The 23,943-nt window shown below is 35.7% G+C and overlaps 1 protein-coding gene across 1 annotated transcript in view; it reads left to right on the top strand.

The window, feature by feature from the left end:
• Smp_129770 (putative ankyrin repeat domain) overlaps positions 1-21,164 on the top strand; it is a 28,525-nt gene extending 7,361 nt beyond the window's left edge. The window contains exons 5-11 of the mRNA XM_018789999.1: positions 3,815-3,964; positions 8,210-8,290; positions 8,923-9,201; positions 11,495-11,584; positions 16,902-16,939; positions 17,919-17,958; positions 20,316-21,164. Coding sequence (XP_018655386.1) covers positions 3,815-3,964; positions 8,210-8,290; positions 8,923-9,201; positions 11,495-11,584; positions 16,902-16,939; positions 17,919-17,925 — 645 coding nt within the window. The 3' untranslated portion in view covers positions 17,926-17,958; positions 20,316-21,164. The remainder of the gene's footprint in view (positions 1-3,814; positions 3,965-8,209; positions 8,291-8,922; positions 9,202-11,494; positions 11,585-16,901; positions 16,940-17,918; positions 17,959-20,315) is intronic.
• The last annotated feature ends 2,779 nt before the right edge of the window (positions 21,165-23,943 follow it).

Genomic DNA, 23,943 nt, shown 5'->3' with positions numbered 1-23,943 from the left:
TCTACCACCCTTACTCAGATCAACAGTCAAGGAATTCATGGACTGATGCCACGTTTCGGTTTGGGCACCCCTAACTCTCTTCCAATTTAGTGCTGGCCGAGCATGCGTAATAAATACCCTATTAGCTTACAATTTGGTCATCAACTGTTTTTATATTATTTCAGTGCTACCAAAAGACTCTGTATTTTATCGGCATCTTCACCATACAGGACTATGTCACCTGAGTATTCTAAGTCCATAAGTGGACCTCTTGGTAGGAGATCCATGCCCGAAAATTCAGCCGACGAGAACGTTATTTCCGGCAATAGGTCTTTAATGAACTTAAACAGTAATGGAGATAATGGACAGCCTTGCTGGACACCACTTCAGGTTGCGAAATCAGATGACAGTTCACCGTAAGCTCTGACTCGACTGGTAGTGTTCGAGTAAAGAGCCTTCGCAAGGTTAATGTGCTTCTGACGTACACATTTCAATGACAGACACTACCACAGAACCTCTCGGCCTACAAAGTCAAATGCTGTTTTTAAGTCAAGGAAAATTATCATTGTCTGACGCCGATAAACATGCCTGTGTTCTAAAGCCGGACAAATGGTAAATATGTTGTCGATGCAGCCACGACCAGGTCTGAAGCCTGCCCGATTTTCTCGTGTTTGCGATTTACGAGTCTTTGTTAGGCGCCCAATAATTATTGAGGCTAGTATTTACACGCTTTGTTGGTCAGTTAACCTCTCCATAGTTATCACATAATGTTTTTGCTCCTTTTGTATATATTGGGACAATCAGTGATGGTGACCAGTCACATGGGATTACATCCAATTGCAAAACTTTAGCTGAAATATTGGTCAACCTAACCGCTAAAATTGGACCACCATCCTTAGAGAACTCTGGAATTAATCCATCTGTACCAGCTGCTCTTCCTTGTTTCAGACTAGCTATGGCTTTTTGAAATTCAACTAGAGTTGGGGGTCTACTTCAATGTTCCATTCAGGCTGTTTGGGAATGGTGGGCAGCTGTAGATTGGCTGAAGGCCAGCTGAACTGCTCCTTAATGTGTTCCGTCCGTTGTTCTTAACGTCTAGACTAAGAGCAGATAAGAATGCCGTCTTTTTCTGAGGTTGTCTCACTTACACTGACTTTCTTAATCCAGGTTTCTTTTATTAGTCTGAAAAGCTGTCTTGTGTTACCTTCAGCCGCTGCCTTTTCCATTTCTTCTGCTTTCGTTACCCAACACTGCTCACGGTCGTTCCTCAGACTTTTGGTTAACCTAGATCTGGTTTGTTTCCGTTCTTCATCATGTTCAGAGCCTGATAGGATGAGTTTACGAAAATCTATTAGTGCAATAGACTTAGCAGAAATCTATTGGTTTTTCATAACACTTTGGTTCAAATGCCTAATAGAAGTCGCCGTCGTTTCCACAGCTGTTCGTGTATCTTTCCAAGCATCATCTGGGTTGGCCTCGTTTGCGAAATTACCTAAGTGTGACTTCAACTGTTCTTGGAATTCGCTTTTGGCTCTCTCGTCACTGAGTTCAACTCTAATGGGTCTTCTCAAGGTGGCTCTTCTTCGTCCAGTGAGGCGCAAGCAAGTGCGTGCTCGTATCAGAGCATGATTGGTATCTAAACATGTTTTCCAGAACGGGCCACAGTCTTTTTCCGAGCCTCTCCAACGATGACTGACGGTAATATGATCCACTTGAGGCCATCGTTGGTTTGGTGCAAGGGTCTCCATGTTTGACGATATCTCTCCTTATGCTTGAAATTAGTGCTTGCGAAAAATAAGCTAATTTCTGAACACAGTTGCAGCAGATGATCACCATTATCTGTTCATTGAGACGCAATACCAAAATACCCACGTAGATGTCGTTATGTTTGGTCGAAGCTACTTACTTGAGCATTAAAGTCACCTGCGACCAGTACTATGTTTGAGTGTTGTTGTATCCCGAAGAGAATTACGAATGGTAACTTATGAGGACTATTTATTGGTCAATATAATATGTATATTTCCTATTGTAATTAACCTAGTCATATTCGTTTCCTCTTATCACTAACTTTATTTTGACCTTTGGACTATTATTATACGATCCTTGAGTTATCATCAGTTTATTGATTACTATTCACAGCCACATTCGGCTAAATATTGTACAAATGTTATTATCTATTTTATGGGTCGATATGGTTTGTTTGTTTGGTATATAAACTCAGTATGTTTGAAATACAATGATTCATACCACTGAGGCTGTTATTGGTGTTTTGGACTTAACTAGCTGGGCTAGGCAGATCGCAGGACCGGTTAGCACTCTAGACTGCTCGTACGGTTTCGTGTGTCACTGTTCCAATCGACAATTCGCTGCTCTCTAATTGGCGGTCTCATCAAGTCACACATTAGCAAGGCATCCACTCGGCCACAAGACATAACAAATGTTTAGCTTTTTAAAGAAGTTTAGAAAGCTTTCTGTAAAATTCACCCTTCACTTCATCCGGGTCGCAGTCAGTGGGAGCGTATGCAGAAATGACGAAAGGCAGCGACGTGTGTCCTCTTTCTGAGTTCTTACGGAACCTTTTAACTGAAGAGCACATAGGTGACTGTCGATAGGGATCCATTCTAAAAGTGCTAGTTCTGCCCTGGTACTCATTGCTATGCCTACCCCCGCCAGTCCACGAGAACTAGCCATCGGGTCGCCAGATACACGGAGGGTGTGTTTCGTCGGCTCTCCGTTTTGGCGAGGTGAGGTCAAGTGAATGACCAAACTAGGATCCTGTATGTGTGTTTTGGAGACACATCATACATACAGTGGTACGAGACTCTACAGTCATAGTTAAGGAGGTCTGCTGGCCGATTTGACTTAGGGTACGTACGTTGAAGGTCCCAATGTGTAGTTTGGAGTGAGGTTTCATTGGACCTAGGACAGTACTTCGAGCACTAGAATCGTTGATCATGGCGACACTTTGGGAGGAAGTATAGAGTTGATACATCGGGCAGTAGGAATAATCGGAATTGATTATGAATACAGTGGTCTTAAGTGTTATTCGGGGTATGAAGGTAGTCGTCATTCCCTCATTTCCCACTGCGTGAAAGTGTTCTTCTAGAAGTACTTGAAAGGGAAATTGGGTTAGAATTGATCTTAGTGATCTGAGAGCGTGACCACAGTGTCCAAGAGACAATTGCTTGAGGTTGGTCATACACGACGTTTTTGTGAGTAATTTTCTTGTTAGCTCCAAACTTGTTGGGACCTTACCGCTGGAGACGAAAATTTATGGAATAAAGCGATATGTGCATTTTGGGGGTCGACCTGAACTTTGGTCCTCTGGTTTTGGTCTTACCAACCCGTTTGGTTTGGTAGGACGTTGAGAAACGATTGTTCCAGCCAGTATAAGTTGATTGGTTCATCACGATAGGCAAGCCCGACCACCACATCAAGGTAGCAGCAGCAGTTTAGTAATAAACGAATCACTGAACTTGGCCAACCAGTTCACTTATTGTAGTTTTGTTTCACTGTACTCTTGAAGTGCTACCTTAGTACTTTCTCGGCATCCTTACTTAATGAAACAAAGTCATCAACGTACTCCAAGGTAATCAAAGCATCTTAATAAAATTATCTGTTAATATTGATTTTGAGACCAACAGGTTTCTTTCAGAAAACTTTCCTTATTCATGTGAAATTAAGACTATATTAATAAACGCCTGTACAACAACTTTGTCATCAGCCTGTGCTAAAGTATAATTTATGTCATTAGATTTTCCAACCATTACATTATTTGTTTCCAGGACTGATGTTGCTTGTCATATTTTCCTTGTTTGTATTTCCAACTTTCTAGAAAGATAAACTTCTGACTTTAGTGAAAATTTGGTTTGAACTTGCTGCAACATCACAAATAGACTTACTTAGCATTGAAGATTTCATTGCAATTCTTCACAATTATTCACCATCTCTGTTACGTGATGTAATTCAATCAATCGATGAAAATGTATGTTTCATTCCTCTCTTCAATATTTTGTTTTCATATATGTGTTCACTTATTATAGCAAGAACTAAGAAAAGAACTGGGTGAAGTTTATAATGCTACTTCAACCGATCAACATCTTATGATCTAATCTTTGTTAAATAATAATATTTAAGCTACCTCCGCTGTATTTTGTGTGGTTCTTAAGTAACTCAAATTGATGATTCCTATTCCAATCAGACATCAGCTAAAAATTATTGATAACTACAAGACATTTACGAAAGTTGTTTTATCTTATTTTGGGGCGTCGTAATAGTCAATCCGCTTTTGCTACCTTACAAAATATCAAACCTTTAACCTCGATTTTGTAACGTGTGTGGGAAATTTCGATCACCAGATCGAATTGTAGTGGTCTCAAGGCAGTAGGGTTACGTTATTATTGCATGACCAGGTAGTTGGGACTTATTTAAAAACTCAATAATGTCAATGATAGAAACAAGTCTTTTAATGGGTAAATGGTGTTACTTTAGCCCATAATCACTGACCTTATTTTACATGCATCTTCCCACTTGTACGAATAAGTGAATTGTAGTACAGTACAAAGAGCAAAAGAATTGTTGATTATGAGAAATTACAAAGCCTTTATGTAATACGTATACATAGTCGTCGATCATCCATTTGCATCTTTTGGTTTGTTCTGCAATCCGAACTGTTTTCTCGTCTAGTCGTCAAGTTTTCTGCCTATGCCGTGCTTTCGATGTAATGAAACTCTTCTCTCCTTTTGATAACTGTTACGGTACCTTCCGCTACATACTACTTACAAGCATTCTTGTGAGTAGCATCCACCTCAATATATGGTCGAATGCATATATCAGCTTACGCATCTGTTTGCTTTATTCGTTTATTGATTGCTCAAAAGCTTAGTAACTCATTCGCCTACATATAACATATTCACTCATCCTCCATGTGCTTTCTTGCACCATAGTTCCCTCTGTTCGTTGAAATAAAGTGGTTCACCTACACCATTGAAAAATTACAGTAATAGCGATTGTTCGGTTGATTAATATACGAAGTATAGAAATAATAGCAAACATAACAGCAACGATTTCTTTTTATTCCTAAAATCACTTTGAATTAAGTAAATGCCATATTATAACTAGAAACTTTTACACTCATCAGTTAGTCATAGCAATCGATTCTGAGTGATTAGGTTTTATGTTTATATACTCCCAGTTTTTTTTTTTAAAATCATGATGTTATCTACATATAAATAAGTGAAGACTTTGAAAATGACCACACAATTGCAGAGATTAATTAAAACCAATAATGTCATTCAGTTGTGATATACCCAATTTAGAATAAGATATTTTGCTTTATGAAATATTGAGTTTATTCACGAGAAAGATCATTTAAAGAAATCATACAATAATTGATGTTTGTTACTATGATATATATATATATCTTAAAGAAGATAAATTTTACACATAGTGAGTATATGCACTTATACAGGTATGCAATCAATAAAGTGTACTAAACTTTGTAAAGTACTAATTACCTCCTTATTAGTAAATAAATTATTTAACAAATAATCGATCATCTAAACTCAAATTCCTAACATTCATTATTTAAAAAAATTAAAAAAAAATTATTATTGTTATTCTAATTATTCTTTAGCATCCTACAATTAATTCATTATTATATGGTTAGTAATTACTCATTAAGAATTGTTTTCATAGTTCAATCATTAAGAATACTCTCTCTCTCCCTCTCTTTTGTTTTGTTTTAATCTTAAAACTATGATACAGTCGATAATGTTTATAAAAATTAAAATACGGAATGATTATGCCAATCGAAACTATCTACCTCATATTCGTAAAAAAAAAAGTTATTTTGATTATATTTATTGTGTATTGATTTTAACAATATAGGTAATTCAGCGAAAGATCATTAACGGACTGAATAACTTCAAAAAACCATATGATTTTGTAACTAAAATGTAGGTATTATAGGTTAAAGTGTAATCCATCTGATGTCTTCATAAATAGTAAAGAAAATAGCTGAGAGAAAAAAAATTTATTGTTACAAGAGTTTATACATCTGTAATGAAGACTTCATGGTCCATAGTATATTGGATTCATAATGTGGTGTTATGTAACTCATGTGGTGAACTAAAACACAGGTGAGGACAACCGCTATATATTTAGCACAAAATTACAGAGTTATTTGATAAAATATAAAAAAACACTCCAATACTTCATTTGCAAAATGTCCATTAATTGTTTCAGACCTCATTGTTCCTGCATTTCTATACCCATTTCTTTCTGTTCCCATTCTTCCCTCCTCGATCTTCGCAACCTTCTGCTCTCAGATATTCTATTCCCGACTAGTGCTATATACTACTTGTGTCAACAACAGTAGAGCACACACCACACTCGTCCTTCCTTTTTAATAAACTGTTCTCACAGTTTTTCCGATCTCTGTGCCGCTGTCTTCTTTGGTGCTATTCGTAACTCGCACTCATGGTGCTCTCGAAACTATCTCTGCAGTCGACTGGCATTTACGTGCTTCTGCTTGTCTTCTCTCCGGACTGTGTAAACCGAGCCACGTCTCTCCTTGACAATTTACCGTCCTTCCCACTTCGGGATCAGCTTTCCTGACCCTGATTCCTCTGCTATGTTACCTTTCCGTTCTTTACACTTGACCAGGTTCCCCACCGAAAAAGGCTTCAACGTTCTCCTCTTCTGTGTCGCCTTCTTTGTGTCTGGTTTGTTTCTTTTCCAAGTTCCTTACTGTCCCCCTCTTCTCTTTTCGTAACTTTGTTGCCGTCCACTTCTGTTGTTGTGGCCAGGTCTTATTATTATTACCGGTCTATATCTATTATCTTAAATATGAAACTCCTATTGGTAAACGTTCTAAATTTAATAGTCCTATTTGTTATATCCGAAGAGTAATTTATGAGTAGCTTTTGTAAACTAGTTGTGGACTGTTAATTCATATATTTTCTTGTTTTCTAACTATTGAGTAGCTCGGTTTTATACATTTATCTTTCATTATAAGCTGTTATTTAACTTATTGGCTACTATTATACGATTTACTGTCCTTAAGTTATTAACGGTCTGTCATTTAGTGTCTCTTACACTTAGAATCACTTTTGTTTAACTGTTATTTCACATTTTATGGTGTTATGCGATCTGGTCTGCTTGTATATAAAGAGAGTATGCCTGAAATATGCAATTGTTAAGGTGGAGGCTGATATTTATGTTCTGGACTGAATTGGTTGGATTAGGCGAGAAGCTACTATACAGTGGACCATGAAGGACAAAGAGTTGACTCAATGCTGGTAGTGATGGCTAACGCGTCATTGGTTTATTACGGGGACTAGGTCGTATAAGTTAATGTTCTAATTGGCAATTTTGTCACGCGATATTCGACGGGCTTTAAAACATAACACTCCTTGATTAATTTCATCTCCGAACTCTGCCTTCACTGTGTGTCATTTCCTGACTATAGCTATATAGTATTCTTTTTCTCGATGGTCCAATATTTTGTAGGTGGTCTACAATCATTATCATTCAAATCAGTTTAGTGAGAAGTATCGTCAAAAAACATAACATACGGTAGCAGAATACCCGCTATCCCATTTTAAAAATCGCTCATATATTCATCAATCTCTATCTCATCCTAATTAATCGGTTCTATTTGTCTCAAGGTCGTCAGTTTGGTATATTATTTGCCGTTTGCTTTTTATCATAGTTTTTAATCAATTAATTGCTTTGTCAATACGGGTCATATTAGTTGCCTTCTTCTCTGTGGAGATGATTTCCTTCCTATAAAACTTTGTGATTTTATTTCCTGTTTGCGCATTATTTGTTCACTGCAGACAATGCACCATCGTTCGACCCCAGAAAACACCTATAAGATATTTCACTTAACATTAAAAATATCAAAGTAGTAGTAAGTGGTATGTAAAACTATCCTCTAAAACTTAACTTGAACAAGAAAAAAGAGAAATTTAACTGTTTGAAATTCTTCCTCTCTTCTGTAGAACTACTTTTCAAATTTTATGGTTTTTGTGGCTTTCATCTTTTTGCAGTTTAATTCACTAAATGATCGTAGCTAGGTTTGTGTTAATACTACTATTTCCATACATCCCCCATACTTTCATTTTCACAAATATATATATATATATATATATATATATATCAAAATAATGTCGCCTTAATGCATTCATTCTCCTCTTCCTTTCTAATATAGAACAGTACCTGTCTGTCTGCACTATTCCGTTGGTCATGGTGCTTGGCAAGTTGTCAATCTGATTTTGGATACTGGACATGCTCATCCAGATCACATTAATCGATCTGGATTCTCACCTATTATGATTGCTACGCTTAGTAATGTAGGTTGAAATCTCGTTACCTACTAAGCATTTTATGATCGTAGCAAACAAAATTAAAAATCTTTAAATTTTTTTCTCGGGACATATAGCGCATGAGATCATTTAGAAATATGCATAAAACAGACCAAAAGAAATCATTTACATTTCTCCTTTTTTATCTGTCGCATCAGTAAAACAAATCATTTACATATGTTGGTTTGAATTTTATTAGCCAACTCAGTTGTACAATGGCAGTGGACGTGGAAAGGTTAAATGACTTGTTTCACAATCCTCTATATATTCGCGATTTACGTGTCCTTGTAAATATATGTGGTAAGCGACAACTTAGGTGGAGGAAACCATATATATATATATATATATACGCAGTTCGCATTTATGTTTTAAGCATCAAAGTGTGCATCCTTCTTCTAAATTATTGATCTAGTTATTAGCGGATATTTAATCAAGTAATTGACAATTCGTATTTTTCAATTTCGTTTATTTGCATAATTGAAATACTTATCAGTAAAAGTATAATTATTGTATGTTTTCAATCATTATTTCTCATATTTTGATAATTTTCTTTGCTTTTTTTCTCTGTTTACAGATAACTGACTCTAGTGCTTTAAAAACACTTAGTCGACTATTCAGTATGGGTGATGTTAATCTCTGCACAAATACATCTGCTCGCCAATCTCCACTTATGTTAGCTGCATTACATGGAGGTGTAGATATTTGTTCTTTGCTTATTGCACATGGTGCTAACATAAATGCTCAAGATGCTTCTGGTAATACTGCCTTAATGTATGCAATAGAACACGGTCATGTTGGTGTCGTAAAATGTCTCCTTGGTTGTAGGGATTTAGATTTAACTTTAGTCGATAATGTAAGAATAGATTTGTTTTTTTAATACTTGGGATTCATTTCATTTGAACGATGACTCGTTTAATTATTTAAACAACATAACATGCTTAAAAACTTTTTTTAAAGAACTTTAGTTTGTTTGTTTCATTGACTGACCTTAGTTAGACAATCATTGAAAACTAGGAAGCACTTAATGGCTGTTTTGTTCTGATGTATGACTCATTAGGAATGCGCACTTACTAGGTCACAAGTGGTCGGACGCTAAACCTTTAAGTATTATGCGAGCTCTTAACCTAAGTGGACATGAAATAGTTTACATGTTTAACTTCAATCAGTTCGCTATATTTTGTAACCACTTTCCAATGTCATTAGTGACTAACTACCTTACACTCACTTGCTTGAACTTTACTGATCACAGCATCTCACTAGAACTCCCCACTTATCTCTTAAAGTTAGCTATCCAGCGTTTCCTAATCTTTACTGATTGTTTTAATAAGTTCACTACATGATATAAACCACAAAATTCAATCTCCGAAAATTTCATATTAGTGATAACTATGTTCCCACTAGTAACAGGTAACTTCCAGAGTTCTATTGAGAAGCCGCAACCATTGTAATCCAACCATATCGGTTGTAGGGAAGTTAACCACCACTGGTATTGAAAAATAGCTGCATTATATCGTGGATTGATTGGAATCAGCTAATAAACCATTGTATGCCGAGTTCAAAGGTTAAGGGACCTTATATATTAATAAACGTCTATTAACTTGAGTGTGATTAAAAAAGAAAACCAACAAAATACAATGGATTCATCCTGTTCTACCTGACATTGTTATCCTTACTTTTTTCTAATCTGTCAGCAATCTTTACTATAATTATACTGTTATTTATTACTACCTACTAAAAGTGTATTTTGGCAACCACTTAAAATTGAGTGTATTGTAGTCCGTCTTTAGTATTTCGTTGCTCAACAAACAACTCCAGTTACTAAAATAAAGTACACTTTACAGGTTGCAATCGGTAAAATTCAATTTCTTGATGTTTGACTGATAATAAAATGTAAAAATCAATACTACCTTCTCAATTAGCTCCTTTGATAATTACATATTATGTTTTATTAATCAAAGTTCGTTGACAACTACATAGACTTTGTAGACAGTCACATTAAAAATTTTGACATCTTTACTAACCAGTAATTTTTACATATGAGAGACAGTGAATACAACACCTGAATTAATTTACCACCTGGTAGAATAAAACATTGTCAAATTGTAATGTTTTTTTGGTAATGAGTGAAACCCAAGAATGTATGGTGAAGCCTAACCAAATATCGATAAAATAATGCTCTGGTACTTTAAATTAATTGACAATGATTGGATGATAGGGATATCGATTTTCTTATGAGTTGAATATAACTAGTCTCCAACAGTTGATTTTTTATGGAAATTGTGTGCTTAATCCCTGGATTCTGATGAAGCAACCTATAATCAGGTTCAGTATTTTGGTGTGGTTTTTTTAGATAGGTTTATCCTTTAGTTTGTATTTCATTAGGCGAATGGTCTAACAATTTATACTGACGACAAGTTATTCAACAGGTGAGATGGCTATCTAGAAAAAACATTTGCCTACAAAACTATACATTTGTCATTAAGTCTTGAAATGAGTTGAAGGATAATTCAAAACAATGTTGCTTCCTCTAAACCAACAAAATAATTAGGAGCTCAACTTTTTATCGACCAATTAAAATTCCAAACTGAGTGACATGAATCATACTTGTTATTTGTTGTGATCGTTGTGCCTCAATTACCATTTTAAAATTATATTAGTTTGATTCATTGAGTTGTCAATTTTTTAACCTGTTGAGTAGTTTATTTGTTAGTTTCAGATCCCATTTACATTGTAATAGTTTCAGGCCTATTATTAAGTGTAGATACTCAAGTTGACTACCAAATTTGTTAGAATTATCCAAAGTTCTTCACCCTTTCTCAAAATTTTGTGATTGATGACTCCATTACACATAACTGGTGATATGCTCGATACTCGGAAGTATTTGGTTACTTTTTTAAGATTATATAACAAAGACACGAATACATCTCATTTTCTAATCGACCTAAAATATGCGGCTCTATAAGTGCTTAAATCCAAAACATCGGTACATATCTTCGTATTTGTTATGCTATCATACATGATATCTCTTCTTGTCGATCATAATCACATGCTCTATTTACAAGTCTTATGTTAAAAATGCATTCAATAAAATAATTTAGATGATCATTATTAACTATACATTTTTCTTTATTTGCTTAATTCAATAGAATGGTAAAAATGCTCTTAATGTGGCAAAGTCAAAAAATGATTTAGAAATATTGAATTTAATTCAATCGGCTTATAGTGTTCCTTCAAAGGTAAAGTTTTATTTATGTTATATTATTATAGTCTAAATTAAATGCTATTTTGTTAACTCATAACACAGAATTCAAAAGTTAATATTGATAGAGAGTTTTAGCTAATTAACTGTGTAAAAATCATAATTGTTTTATATCCTTGAGAATGCTTAAAAGCTAAGTCGTAACATCGTTTCACAAAGTGTACTAGATATATGGTCTTTTGGATTATATAGATAACTTAAGAAGGACTTTATCCCAACTGCATTTTGTCTCATTTTATTCTCTTAACATTTTTAGCTTTCCCAGTTTAATGACTAAATGCATAATAAAACTGAATACTTAGATTTCAATGATTAGTTGCTGTAAAAGCTATTTATGACTTCGATATATCACATACTGTTGTACAATTATATGGCTATATAGAGCTGAAGGTCTTATGTGAAACTGGAGGTTCGCCATTGAAATTGTGGATGGTTCGGCATTGCTTTGGAAAGTTTTGCTGACTGCTCATATGATAAGTTGGTTTGCTGGTTAACCGATTTCATTCATACTGGTGGTTGCTTTTCAGTGTTCTCCAGGCCTTTTGTCATTGGAGCATTGTAAGGAATATCGCCATTGCTAACATTAATGAGTTTGACTGTCGTGTAAGCGGAATGAGTCAACTTTGGCCTGTTCATGTTGTGCATGATTGATTTACGCGATCACTGATCGGAATAATTATACATATGTGAATGTGTATATGAATGGTGCGAATGGTTCACCGGAGTGCTTGGTACCTGTATGGTTGCGCCACAGGATTGAGCTGTACTGTTCGGATTGTAGCGTTGAAGCCTATATAGTGTCTGGTTCTCCTATGGGACCGAGCTGTACTGTTTGGATTGCTGCGTGAAAATCTGGATGGTGTCTGGTTCTCCTGAAACTTCCTTACTTACTTACGCCTGTTACCCCTCGTCGAGGAGCATAGGCCGCTCACCAGCATTCTCCATCCAACTCTGTCCTGAGCCTTCCTTTCCAGTTCTTTCCAGTTGCTATTCATCCTTTTCATATCGGCTTCTATTTCCCGGCGTAGTGAGTTCTTTGGCCTTCCTCTTTTCCGCTTCCCTTCCGGATTCCAAGTTAGGGATTGAGTCGTGATACACATTGGTGATTTTCTTAATGTATGTCCGATCCACTTCCAACGTCTTTTCCTAATGTCCTCTTCAGCTGGAACCTGCTGGTTTGTCCTCTCCCATAAAACGCTGTTGCTGATAGTATCCGGCCAACGGATGTTGAGTATTTTGCGTAGACAACTGTTTATAAATACTTGTACCTTCCTGATGATGGTCGTAGTAGTTCTCCACGTTTCAGCTCCATACAGTAGGACTGTCTTGACGTTCGTATTAAAGATTCTGACCTTGAAATTGGTTGAGAGTTGTTTTGAGTTCCATATGTTCTTCAATTGTAGAAATGCTGTCCTTGCTTTGCCAATCCTCGCCTTTACATCTGCATCCGATCCTCCTTGTTTATCAACGATGCTCCCCAGGTACGTGAATGTTTCCACCTCTTCCAGAGTTTCGCCATCAAGTGTGATTGGATTGGTGTTCTCCGTGTTGCATTTGAGAATCTTGCTTTTTCCTTTGTGAATGTGGAGGCCTATCGATGCGGAGGCTGCTGCTACATTTGAGGTCTTCATCTGCATTTGTTCGTGTGTATGAGAGAGGAGGGCTAGGTCATCTGCGAAGTCCAAATCATCTAATTGATTCTGAGATGTCCATTGTATTCCGTATTTCCTTTCAGATGTTGAATTCTTCATAATCCAGTCAATCACTAGAAGGAAGAGGAATGGGGAGAGTAGACAGCCTTGTCTGACTCCGGTCCTTACTGGAAATGCATCTGTCAGCTGTCTTCCATGCATGACTTTGCACTGTAGTCCATCGTATGAGTTTTGGATAATGTTGACAATCTTTTCAGGAACTCCATAGTGTCGAATAAGTTTCCATAATGTTCTCCTGTCCACGCTGTCAAACGCCTTCTCATAGTCGATGAAGTTGACGTATAGTGATGAGTTCCACTCAACTGATTGTTCAACGATGATCCGTAGTGTCGCAATCTGGTCTGTGCACGACCGATCCTTACGGAATCCAGCCTGATGATCCCTAAGTTCGGCGTCTACTGCGTCTTTCATCCGATTCAGCAGCACTCTGTTGAAAACTTTTCCTGGTACTGATAACAAACTGATGCCTCTGTAGTTCTCACATTTGCTCAGATCTCCTTTCTTTGGTATCTTGATGAGATATCCTTCTTTCCAGTCCATTGGCACTTGTTCCTCTTCCCAAATCTTCTTGAATAGAAGGTGAAGCATATTTGCAGTTATTTCAATGTCTGACTTCAGTGCTTCTGCTGGTATATTGTCAGGTCCTGCCACCTTCCCACTTTTGATTTGTCTGATGACCATCTTGACTTCTTCGATCGTTGGTGGAGTGACATCTATTGGAAGGTCAGTGTGAGCTGCTTCGATGTTCGGTGGATTCAATGGGGCTGGTCTATTCAGCAGTTCCTCGAAGTATTCTGCCCATCTTTCTCTCTGTCCTTGAATCTCAGTGATTGTCTTTCCTTCTTTGTCCTTGACTGGTCTCTCTGGTTTGCTATATCTCCCTGCCGATTTCTTCGTTATATCATATAGTTGTTTCATATTTCTTTCTCTTGCAGCTTTTTCCGCCGTCGTTGCTAGTTCTCCCATGTATTTCTGCTTGTCGGCTTTAATGCTTTTCTTCACTTCCCTGTTTGCTTCTGCGTAATCTTCTTGTGCTTTGACTTTCTCTGCTCGTGTTCGGCTGTTGTTAATTGCTAGTTTCTTGTTCTTCCTTTCTTGAATTTTGTCCAAGGTTCCCATAGAGATCCATTCCTTGTGATGATGCTTCTTAGGACCAAGAACCTCCTGGCACGCTGAAGTTAGTGCTTCTTTTATCCCTCTCCAGTTGTCCTCCAAAGTAGTTTCTTGTTCATTCAGTAGATCCTGTAGAGCTTGGAACCTGTTGTTGAGAGTTATCTTGAATTCGTGGAGCTTGTCAATATCTCGAAGGAAGGCTGTATTGAACCTTTGTAGTGCTGTTTGTTCAGTTGTCCAGTGTTTCTTTAGCTTCAGTCTCATCTTGGCCACAACCAGCCAGTGGTGATCTGAAGCTATGTCAGCTCCTCTCCGGGTTCTCACATCTTCCATTGATCTTCGGAATTTTTTGTTGATACAGATGTGATCTATCTGGTTCTCTGTGGTTTGGTCCGGTGAGATCCATGTAGCTTTGTGTATGCGTTTGTGTGGGAATATTGTGCCGCCTATAACCAATTTGTTGAATGCACATAGGTTTGCAAGTCTCTCCCCATTTTCATTTCTCTCTCCTAATCCATGTTTTCCAATTACATCTTCATATCCTGTGTTGTCCAATCCAACTTTAGCATTTAGATCTCCCATCAGGATGGTGAGGTCCTTTCGTGAGCACTTCTCTATAATTGATTGCAGCCTCGAGTAGAACTGATCTTTATCATCGTCGTTGCTATCATTGATGGGTGCATAACATTGGATAACGTTCATTGTGATCCCTTGCTTCTTTGTTCTGAATGATGCTTTGATTATCCTGGGTCCATGAGATTCCCATCCCACAAGTTCATTTCGTGCTTCTTTGGACAGCATTAGAGCAACTCCCTGAGTGTGTGGAGCATTTTCCCCTTCGTGACCGGAGTACAGCAGCATCTCTCCTGTACTCAACCTTTGTTGTCCAGTTTGTGTCCAATGGGTTTCGCTGATTCCGAGTACTGCCAAGTTGTATCTCCTCATTTCCATTGCTAGTTGGCTGGTCTTTCCTGTTTCTCACATTGTCCGGACGTTCCATGTACCTATAAAGAGTGTTGCTCTGGTTGTTAGAAGGTGCATCGGTCTCGTGACTTCCGAAGAATTTCGGCTTTCATCATGAGACATCATAATTATTCCTTCAACTCGGAGGGCAGAGTTTAAATGGTTTGAATTATTTTTTCTGGTTAGCGTTTTTTTAGCCAGTTAGCTTTTCTACGGGATGGGGTCGCTAACCCCATGCCCAACCCTCCTCCTTTACCCGGGCTTGGGACCGGCAGTAACTCTAGAAGAGCTACAGGCGGAGTTGGTTCTCCTGAAAACCAGTGCAAAATTACCCTGGCCCATAAGGGTATATTTTATAACTGTTGTACAATGATTACAAATCGCTGTTTTATTGAAATATAAAAGAGAATTATGATTGGATATGACAAGTATCTGTTTGTTTATTCGGTTGATTCTCAGGTGCTATACTTAAATTTGTTAGAAATATGAAGATAATGGCCTCACCTCTCAACAGCTTATTGTTTAGTCCTACTAGTATAGATAACTAGGCTTCAAAATTCTTAAAGTGGTCACTTATCTTAAATATATTTGCTATGTAGCTCTGGGATGATTATAATATTTTGATGTTGAAAGTGTATCACATGACAACGCCGTTTATTTAGTTGTTTTTAGCCATCATACAGTATAGTTTGCTTTAACACATTGTAATCAGTTCTATTTATTTTTTGGGGGGGAATTTATAAAATGCCGTCATTCGCGTTTAAAATCAAACGTGTGTGGTCAAGTCTTTTTTCCATAAAGTTGATTTCTTATTGATCCCACCAATAAATAAACAGTTTCACCATCAATCTTACTCTGTATTGTTTACATTCATCTTAATTTATTTTTGATGGTTAGGGAAAATTGGCTGAAAGACAGACTTAAGATTCTTGCTAGTTGGATTTCATCAACAAAATGCATTTACAGTATCGAAGGAACTGATAATATCTAAAGTATCCTAACTCCTTTTCATTCAGTTTCTCATCGACTTCTTAACTAAACTATCAAACGTCGCTGATAAAATTCGTTCAGAATCAAAGACTCTTTGAAATAAAGTTGGTTACTACATAGTTGTCAGTTGATTTGAGTTTGATACTGATACAAGTCATCATTAACGTCTCATAATGCAACAGACGTTTCAACTGCACAATTAAGCATTAGTTTCCTGAAGGTTGCACCTTGCTAAAGAGTCCTAGATAGTATGAAATTCAGTTTCTCGACTTCTCTAACATCAAACATTAGTTTACCGCGATGTTGAAGTACTTAAATCAATAGCTAATTGCAATGTGATCGATAGGTGTCTTTCACCACTCCGGTCTAAATGATATTACATCAGCAGTCACACAGTAACCATTCGGTGCATTTGTTATTTTCCTCTCATTTTTCTCACATTTTTAGCCTAAAAGTAATCATTTAATTCAGTTTCTAACTACTTATTTTTATATTTGATTTTTTTTACTTGAAAAGGCAACTTCATCCACTAGCGAAATTTCACCTAGCGACAGGTTAGTACATATTATTTAATCGAATTCTTGACATTTTTTCCCTATAATGCTCATAAAGGTTATGATTCTACTGTGTTTACTGTTGTATATTTGGTTTCTATTGAGATATATTTGGTTTATTCATATGAAAGATGGTTAGTTAAACCAATATATCCACTCTTCTTATCTCACTGACATTTGTATATAAGCGCATATATATCACAGAAATTCAATCTTCGTGAGTAGATATTTGTGAACGAACAGTATTTGCACACAACACCATTGACATGAGTGTATTCACTTAGTTTATTGTTTCTCCTATTGTAGAAAAAAGGTGGAATGTAATTGTTCTACATTTCTGCTTTGTTGACTCCTTTTCGTTTTCTATTTTCTAACATATATATTCAATCAATATAGAAATAGTTTTTCTTTAGGTCAGTGTATGCGTAATAACATATGAGTGTATTTGTGCACCCGCTTTGTTTGCATTACAAATGAACATATTTAATCTGTTATATACGAATACCGTCCAATATTTGAAAAAATCTATCAAGATTATTCATTATTGTTGTGTGAATCTATGTAAATTACACAGATAGTCAATTGTAATCTTGTTTCTATTCGATAATTTATATAGATGTCTCTTTATATTTGTTAAGTCATTGTTAACTTAATAAATTGCTTATTCTATGTATATGAATTCATTGTAAAGTTCATTATACTGTGAATCGATAATAACTGACTGTTGTTATTAGTCTTTTTCATAAACACATCATCTATTGTGTACCATTGAGATATAGAAAGTACTCCATCCTACTTTAGAATTATCACACAGTTGTGTGTATTGTTTCTAAGATTTTCAGATTTTTTTTTGCTACTTTACTACCATTATAGTATTTAGTCAGAAACCTACTATGATTCTATCTAATAGTTATTAGATATACAAATAATTCACAACTTTTCACATATGTATGATAATTGTTATGTCTTTATATTCTAGAATATAAGATACGGGAAAAATAATTCAACTATAATTTCGGGTTAGCTCAAATACTTTTTTTGCCATTGCTGTGAGTATAACTTTCACCTAATCGATATATATTCTACACGGGGTGTACAGAAATTTACACATATCAGTCCTATTAATTCCTCTTGAAAAAATATATACATATATATACAACGTATTGGCTTTTCACGCTTTTTTTATTTGGCTAGTTGTATAAAACAATTTTTATCATTTATTCAAATTTCATTTTTTTTTCACACTCCTTCCCACTTAGTTTTACTATTAAGTTTTTTCGGTGTATTTTTTTTACGTGGGATTCGTTTACTGGTGATACGTGCAATTCACTGTAAAAAACTATTTTATGTGTTAAACCAAAAGCTACACTTTCATTTTACAAGGTTTAATTACAGTAAAACTTCTTATCTGTCATACAGTGCTTTGACCCCAGTTGTCACATCTCACATTAGTTCAGTAGGAAAGCAACTTAGGGAAGATTTATTAACTAAATGAGGATTCAAATTTATAATAGATATTCTAGATCTCATTTACAGTGAACCGTTTCAGCATGAGACTTCATAATCTATGAAGTCAAATCTTACCTACAGTTGTATGAATTTATCCAGGCAAACCTAGGCGTTTTCGGATGTCTGGTCGAAACACTTACCATAAAATCTGAAATTTACTCTGTAAGATTTTCAATTCCTGGCCTTCAGAAATTTTAGTTTCGAACAATTTCTGTGTAGTAATTTCATATAAATTTACATCTTATTTCACACACTCAAGCGAAACTGCTTAAAAATCATTTTATGTAACCGTTATATCGTGATGTAGTCATAGGGTTTTGAATAACCCTTAGCTACCATTTTCTTAAACTGCCAAAACTGACAAGTCAATACCTTCTACTCCTTTTGTTCCATCTAATTCTATAGCCTTTTAAACATCGCTAAGAGCTGTTGCTGTAGTTTTATTGTCGAATTAATACTGTCCCCAGACTATGAGCAAATGTAGAATGACTAAGAATAACTTGTTTTACTACACAATTACCATCTCAGCAATGATATTTTTATGCATCCTCATGATGGTTCTTTCCTAACCGATAATTTTAAATTGTTAACAAATTTTCTAAGCTTCGATAACCCGATATTGGTTGATTAATGCTAATACTTTGCACATTAAACTTATATCTTGAAGCAGTTATTTTGATTTCGCTTACTGATAGGTTTTTCGCTTAAAGTGGCTAAATAATATTCGACTTAATTCACAGGATTTTTTAACAATGTAAATTGGGTAAATAAAAACTTGGCAAAAAGGAATATTTTTCTTTATCATGAAATGAATCGTTATTTTCATGCCATTAAAGCAAATATCCTATCTTTTATTGACAATTATTTATCTTGCCACACAGATGTATAATTTCAATGAAATTATTACATTTTTGATGTAAAGAATACAATGCCCAGTATAAACTAACCGTTTGATTAACGCTTGTAGCACTTCTTGTTGCCTGTGTAGTTTTCCACCCCTAACAGTGAAGTGTGCTAGGAAAGTAACAGATTTCTCATCATGTCTTTCACCTCTATACTACCTTACTTAAAAAAGTCATATTCCTAAGATATTTACATAAAACTTCATTGTTTATACATCGATAGCTATTTCTTAAATTTCCAGCAACATTGTCCCAAATGAGACTGTCTGTACAACTTCCAAATGGCCTCTCAGCGGTAGACTTTAAAAACCTGTTTGCCCTTACAACATACACATCCCAAGTCATCAGATAATCAAATAGTGTAGTAATTCTTTGTATATGGGCGATTATTTTACGCTCTATTTCTTTGACAATGTTTAAAAAGATCACTACAGTCTAATTGAATGCATACTAAATTAAAAATTCTTGTACTTTGTAGTTCTACCTCAGATGTTGAACAATCATACTTTTAAGCTATCTTATAGTATTTTTCTTGCCATTTACTTTCAAATTTTAGTAACTAAGTTCATCGTTCAGATGAGAATTGACACTACTCCTAAACCGTTTATTCAAATGTATTATATTTAGAGCACTAATTGATTAAATAAATACTTCAGTGTGTTATTATAAATTTCTACGATTATTCTTCAACATTAGAACGAAGTTTAACAAAAATTGGGCACCAAGTATAATTTTTTATTATAAATGTTTGGCTACTAGGTCAAGTGATACTGTAAAAACTATTGAAATAGGTCTGTACTAATGTATTAATAAATTATAACCAGAAAAGTTATTACCTATAGCCAATAGATTTTTATTCATTTTACTGGCCCTTCATTCCTATTTAGCTCCAATTTCTTATAATTGATGAAACTTTCCTGAAGTTTATTTTACCCCTTGTTTTTATTGCTTAAATTTCTTTACAGATATACTGTTGAACGAAGAAATACACATAGATTACTGTTAGACCTATGTGATCTACATCATATTCCCGTCCCAAAATCAATTAAATTCTGTTTGTAGTTACTATTTAATATTAATTTACTACTTTTGTTTTAAAGTATTCCTTTATTCTCATATATTATTTATTTAGTATTTTATTTTACTTGGTTGTTTTTAATAACTCTTACAATTTCTGTTTCTTCTATTGGGATCACTCTTTTTTTTCTTCAATTTTCGCAATTACTACACTAGATTTTATGAAGGCTGTGTATCTGTACCCTTTAAAATATTTACATGAAAATATTGCATACTAATTATTAACCAGCTTCTTTAGTAATGTATTCCCATATTTATATTATAAGCTTTATCATGTTATTGTTTTCAGGTATTTTTATATTTACAATTTATTTATACTTATCAGGTCATTACTACAGTTGTCGTATTTTATATTTTATGACAATGTATATTCGTCATCATTGTGTATTTGCTATAATAATATTCGCAACATTTTAATATGATAAATTGTCTGTATACGTTACGCAATACACTACATTTTCTTTATTTTATCCGATTTTCGCGAGATTCCCCGTAGTTTAATCGTATTAATAAAAAAAGGCTTACAATTAGTTGTAGGAAAAAGTACCACACAAACTACCTGCAACAAGCAATACTTCACACCAAAGTTCAACGGCAACAGAAACTACAACAAGATCAGGAAGAAGAGTACACTCCAGATAGGTACGTCACAACAACCATATTTATCTAGCCCAAATCCTGAAATTGTTCTTATAACACAAAAATTCCTTATTTTTATTAGCTGTTCTTTATTGGCCCCATGGATCTTCATCATACTTACTTTTAACTTCATGCAATTCCTTGATGTTAAATCTACATTTGTATACATACATATAAAACGTTTAAACACATACAAGCTGTCATTACAACTTGACGCTTATTCATTACGTCGGGCTCACCAATTCTGTTGCGTGTTCGCACGTCGGGATCATCAATTCTTTAGTGCCGTGCTTTGTTAATCGTTCACCTCGATAACCGTTATAATACAAATCTTAACGGTGCATAAAAACAGAAGGCAAATAGAAGCGGCAACTACAGTTGTATTAACTAATGAAGCAGGGCAGAAAGCTATAAGCACATGAGAAAATATCAGCGAGCAAGTGAAAATAACGCACATTAGAGATGGCGGGTAAGCCAGCTCACTTTAATCAAACGTTAGTCAATATTTATACTCGGATAAGAATACGTTACTGACATGTGATGAATGAGGTAAAAAGTGTAAACTAGCAGCAACAAATAATTGGAAAGAAAGAACACAACTGTGCTGAAATAAGAGTAGCATTGGCTTAACATCAGATTTAGAATTTTCTGTATTCGGATTGGATTTAGACTGACACTAGCAATTGTATCGTATCCAGTACTGCATTAGACAGGTCTAATCTGCATTGACTTGACTACAAGTCTGGAGAGTAGGACAATAAAATGTCTCGTTGCTTTTTATCAATAGTGATACCTGACCTTGTCGGATAACGTGAATCGCTGTTAATAACTCCTCATTTTTGCAAGCGGATGCATCTCGTGATTAATAATAATAAGCTCACCTCTGTATAAACTTGATGTTTCTGATCTAAGAGACTAGTGGAAGTGTATAAATATTGTTGTAACTTCCGGGTGTTACTCGTTGTTCCTCTAACCCCGAAACTAGTGCACAACTGGTCAGATAATATTCATGTCCACCTGACTTTAAATAAATCTAAGAGTTTCAAAATTATAAATGTTTTGATGAATATTTAACAATAAACAGGGTCACAACAAAAGCTGAACTTTAAGTCAATATCTGGTGCCTTTTTCATCATTCATAGCAAGTATCGATTACCTAGCGCTACTTATCAGAATGAATTCAGGCAGTATATATTATCTCATCCAACAACAATATATGGAGATTGCCAATATTTTTTTAATATGAAGTTGCAAGTTCTGCAGTTTCGAAGCATGTCACCAACTAAGCGTTTCATGAGCTTGAGATCTCTTACGCTTCAAAATTCCGCTGTCTTGAAATTTATTAAAACAAAATGCCTGGAACGCCTAAAAGTACTAGTCAGAAGATTCGGAAACGACATAGTAGTTGGATTATTTCGGAACCAGTACTCATCCTAGAATGATGTCTGATTACATGCAGCAAATTGTATGGTTATATATGGCCGATGTCAAAAGGCTTCTCACTTTGAGAGGCTTCAAATATTTGAACTTTTAGTTTCTTCGTAGACAAAATAGGTCTGAATTAATTCACATACAAAATTTCTTGAGATAATGTGTTCCTCAGGATAACAACGGCACTTGGGAAAGTTATATGTATCCCTGCGATCTTTTAGATCTCATAAGCCACATAACAATCTAAAGATGCTACAAGTGTTCGGAATGAGACAAAGTCCTAACTAGTAACACCTTTATAATCGAAGAATGCCGACCCAGTCAAATCAAAAGTCAGGAGCGAAGGAGTTCGAAGATATTTTTTAGAATGCTATCGATATGCCGAAGGAACGTTTCGCCTAAGCTGACTAATAGTTAAAAGGGATGCGTAGCACGGCGTATCCGCTTGTGATCTGGTGCGAATGCGTGACCGAGTGCCTCCAGCTAGGTGAGTCCATTAAAACTAACGCGACCAATATCAAACTTCAGAGACTTCTCATATAATTGCTTGTGAACACATTCAAATCTTATGTCCTAGGTGTGTCTCAACAAAAGTGCACTGATAAAGTTTAATGTGTTGATGGTTAAGTAGAATTTTGACTGAGTTTATTTACAAACACCTTCGCAACCACTGATCCAAGTTGTCGAAATTATTTTGTGATCTTAGTTCGTCAGTGTCAGTTCTAGTACCTGTACCGAAAAATAAACCTTCTCTAAGTCCTCTACGGTCGTACTGACCTAATAAGTTTCACTGAACACACACTAGCTTCAGGCGATTGGTCACCCACCCACACCAGATCATCAATGTGTACGCCGTACTTCGCGTCACTTGCAACTACTCCAAATCATTTCACTTCTGATTTTACTGGGTTGGTATATTTTGGTTATAAAGATGTTACATGCAAAGATGTTGTTAAACTCTGAATATCTCTGGCATCTGTGGTGGTGAGTCCGACTTGATCTGAACTCGAAACAGTAAACTCTATGTTCCCTGTCACTTCACACATCATATTTTAGCTTTAAAGAAAGTTATCTTCGAGTGGTGAGGCCTACCCGACTAACACCGTTTACACCGGCTCATCAGCCACATCAAGTTTCAATAAGGCAAATGATCCTGATTGGTGTTGGTACCACAATAAGTATGATGAGTCTCCTCGAAATTGAGGAAAACCCTTCGATTTCCTGATCTCTTAATCCTCCCCAGTCCGAGCCATCTTTGACAACACTGCAGCTATGGATCAAACAGGCGGAAATATGTAAGTGAACTCTACTATGTGACACATCTCTAGGTAGGGATCGTTCAATACTGCCGAAACATTGTCGGCGCAATGTCTTCAGTAAGTCTCTCAAAATTTTCTATCCGCTTATTCGAGCAGCCATCAACCTCATGACAGAACGATTTTCTTG

This window comes from Schistosoma mansoni, chromosome W (genome assembly GCF_000237925.1).
Source record: "Schistosoma mansoni strain Puerto Rico chromosome W, complete genome".
Taxonomy (NCBI): domain Eukaryota; kingdom Metazoa; phylum Platyhelminthes; class Trematoda; order Strigeidida; family Schistosomatidae; genus Schistosoma; species Schistosoma mansoni.
Note: the sequence above shows the minus strand (reverse complement) of the source record. Positions and strands in the feature narration are given on the sequence as shown.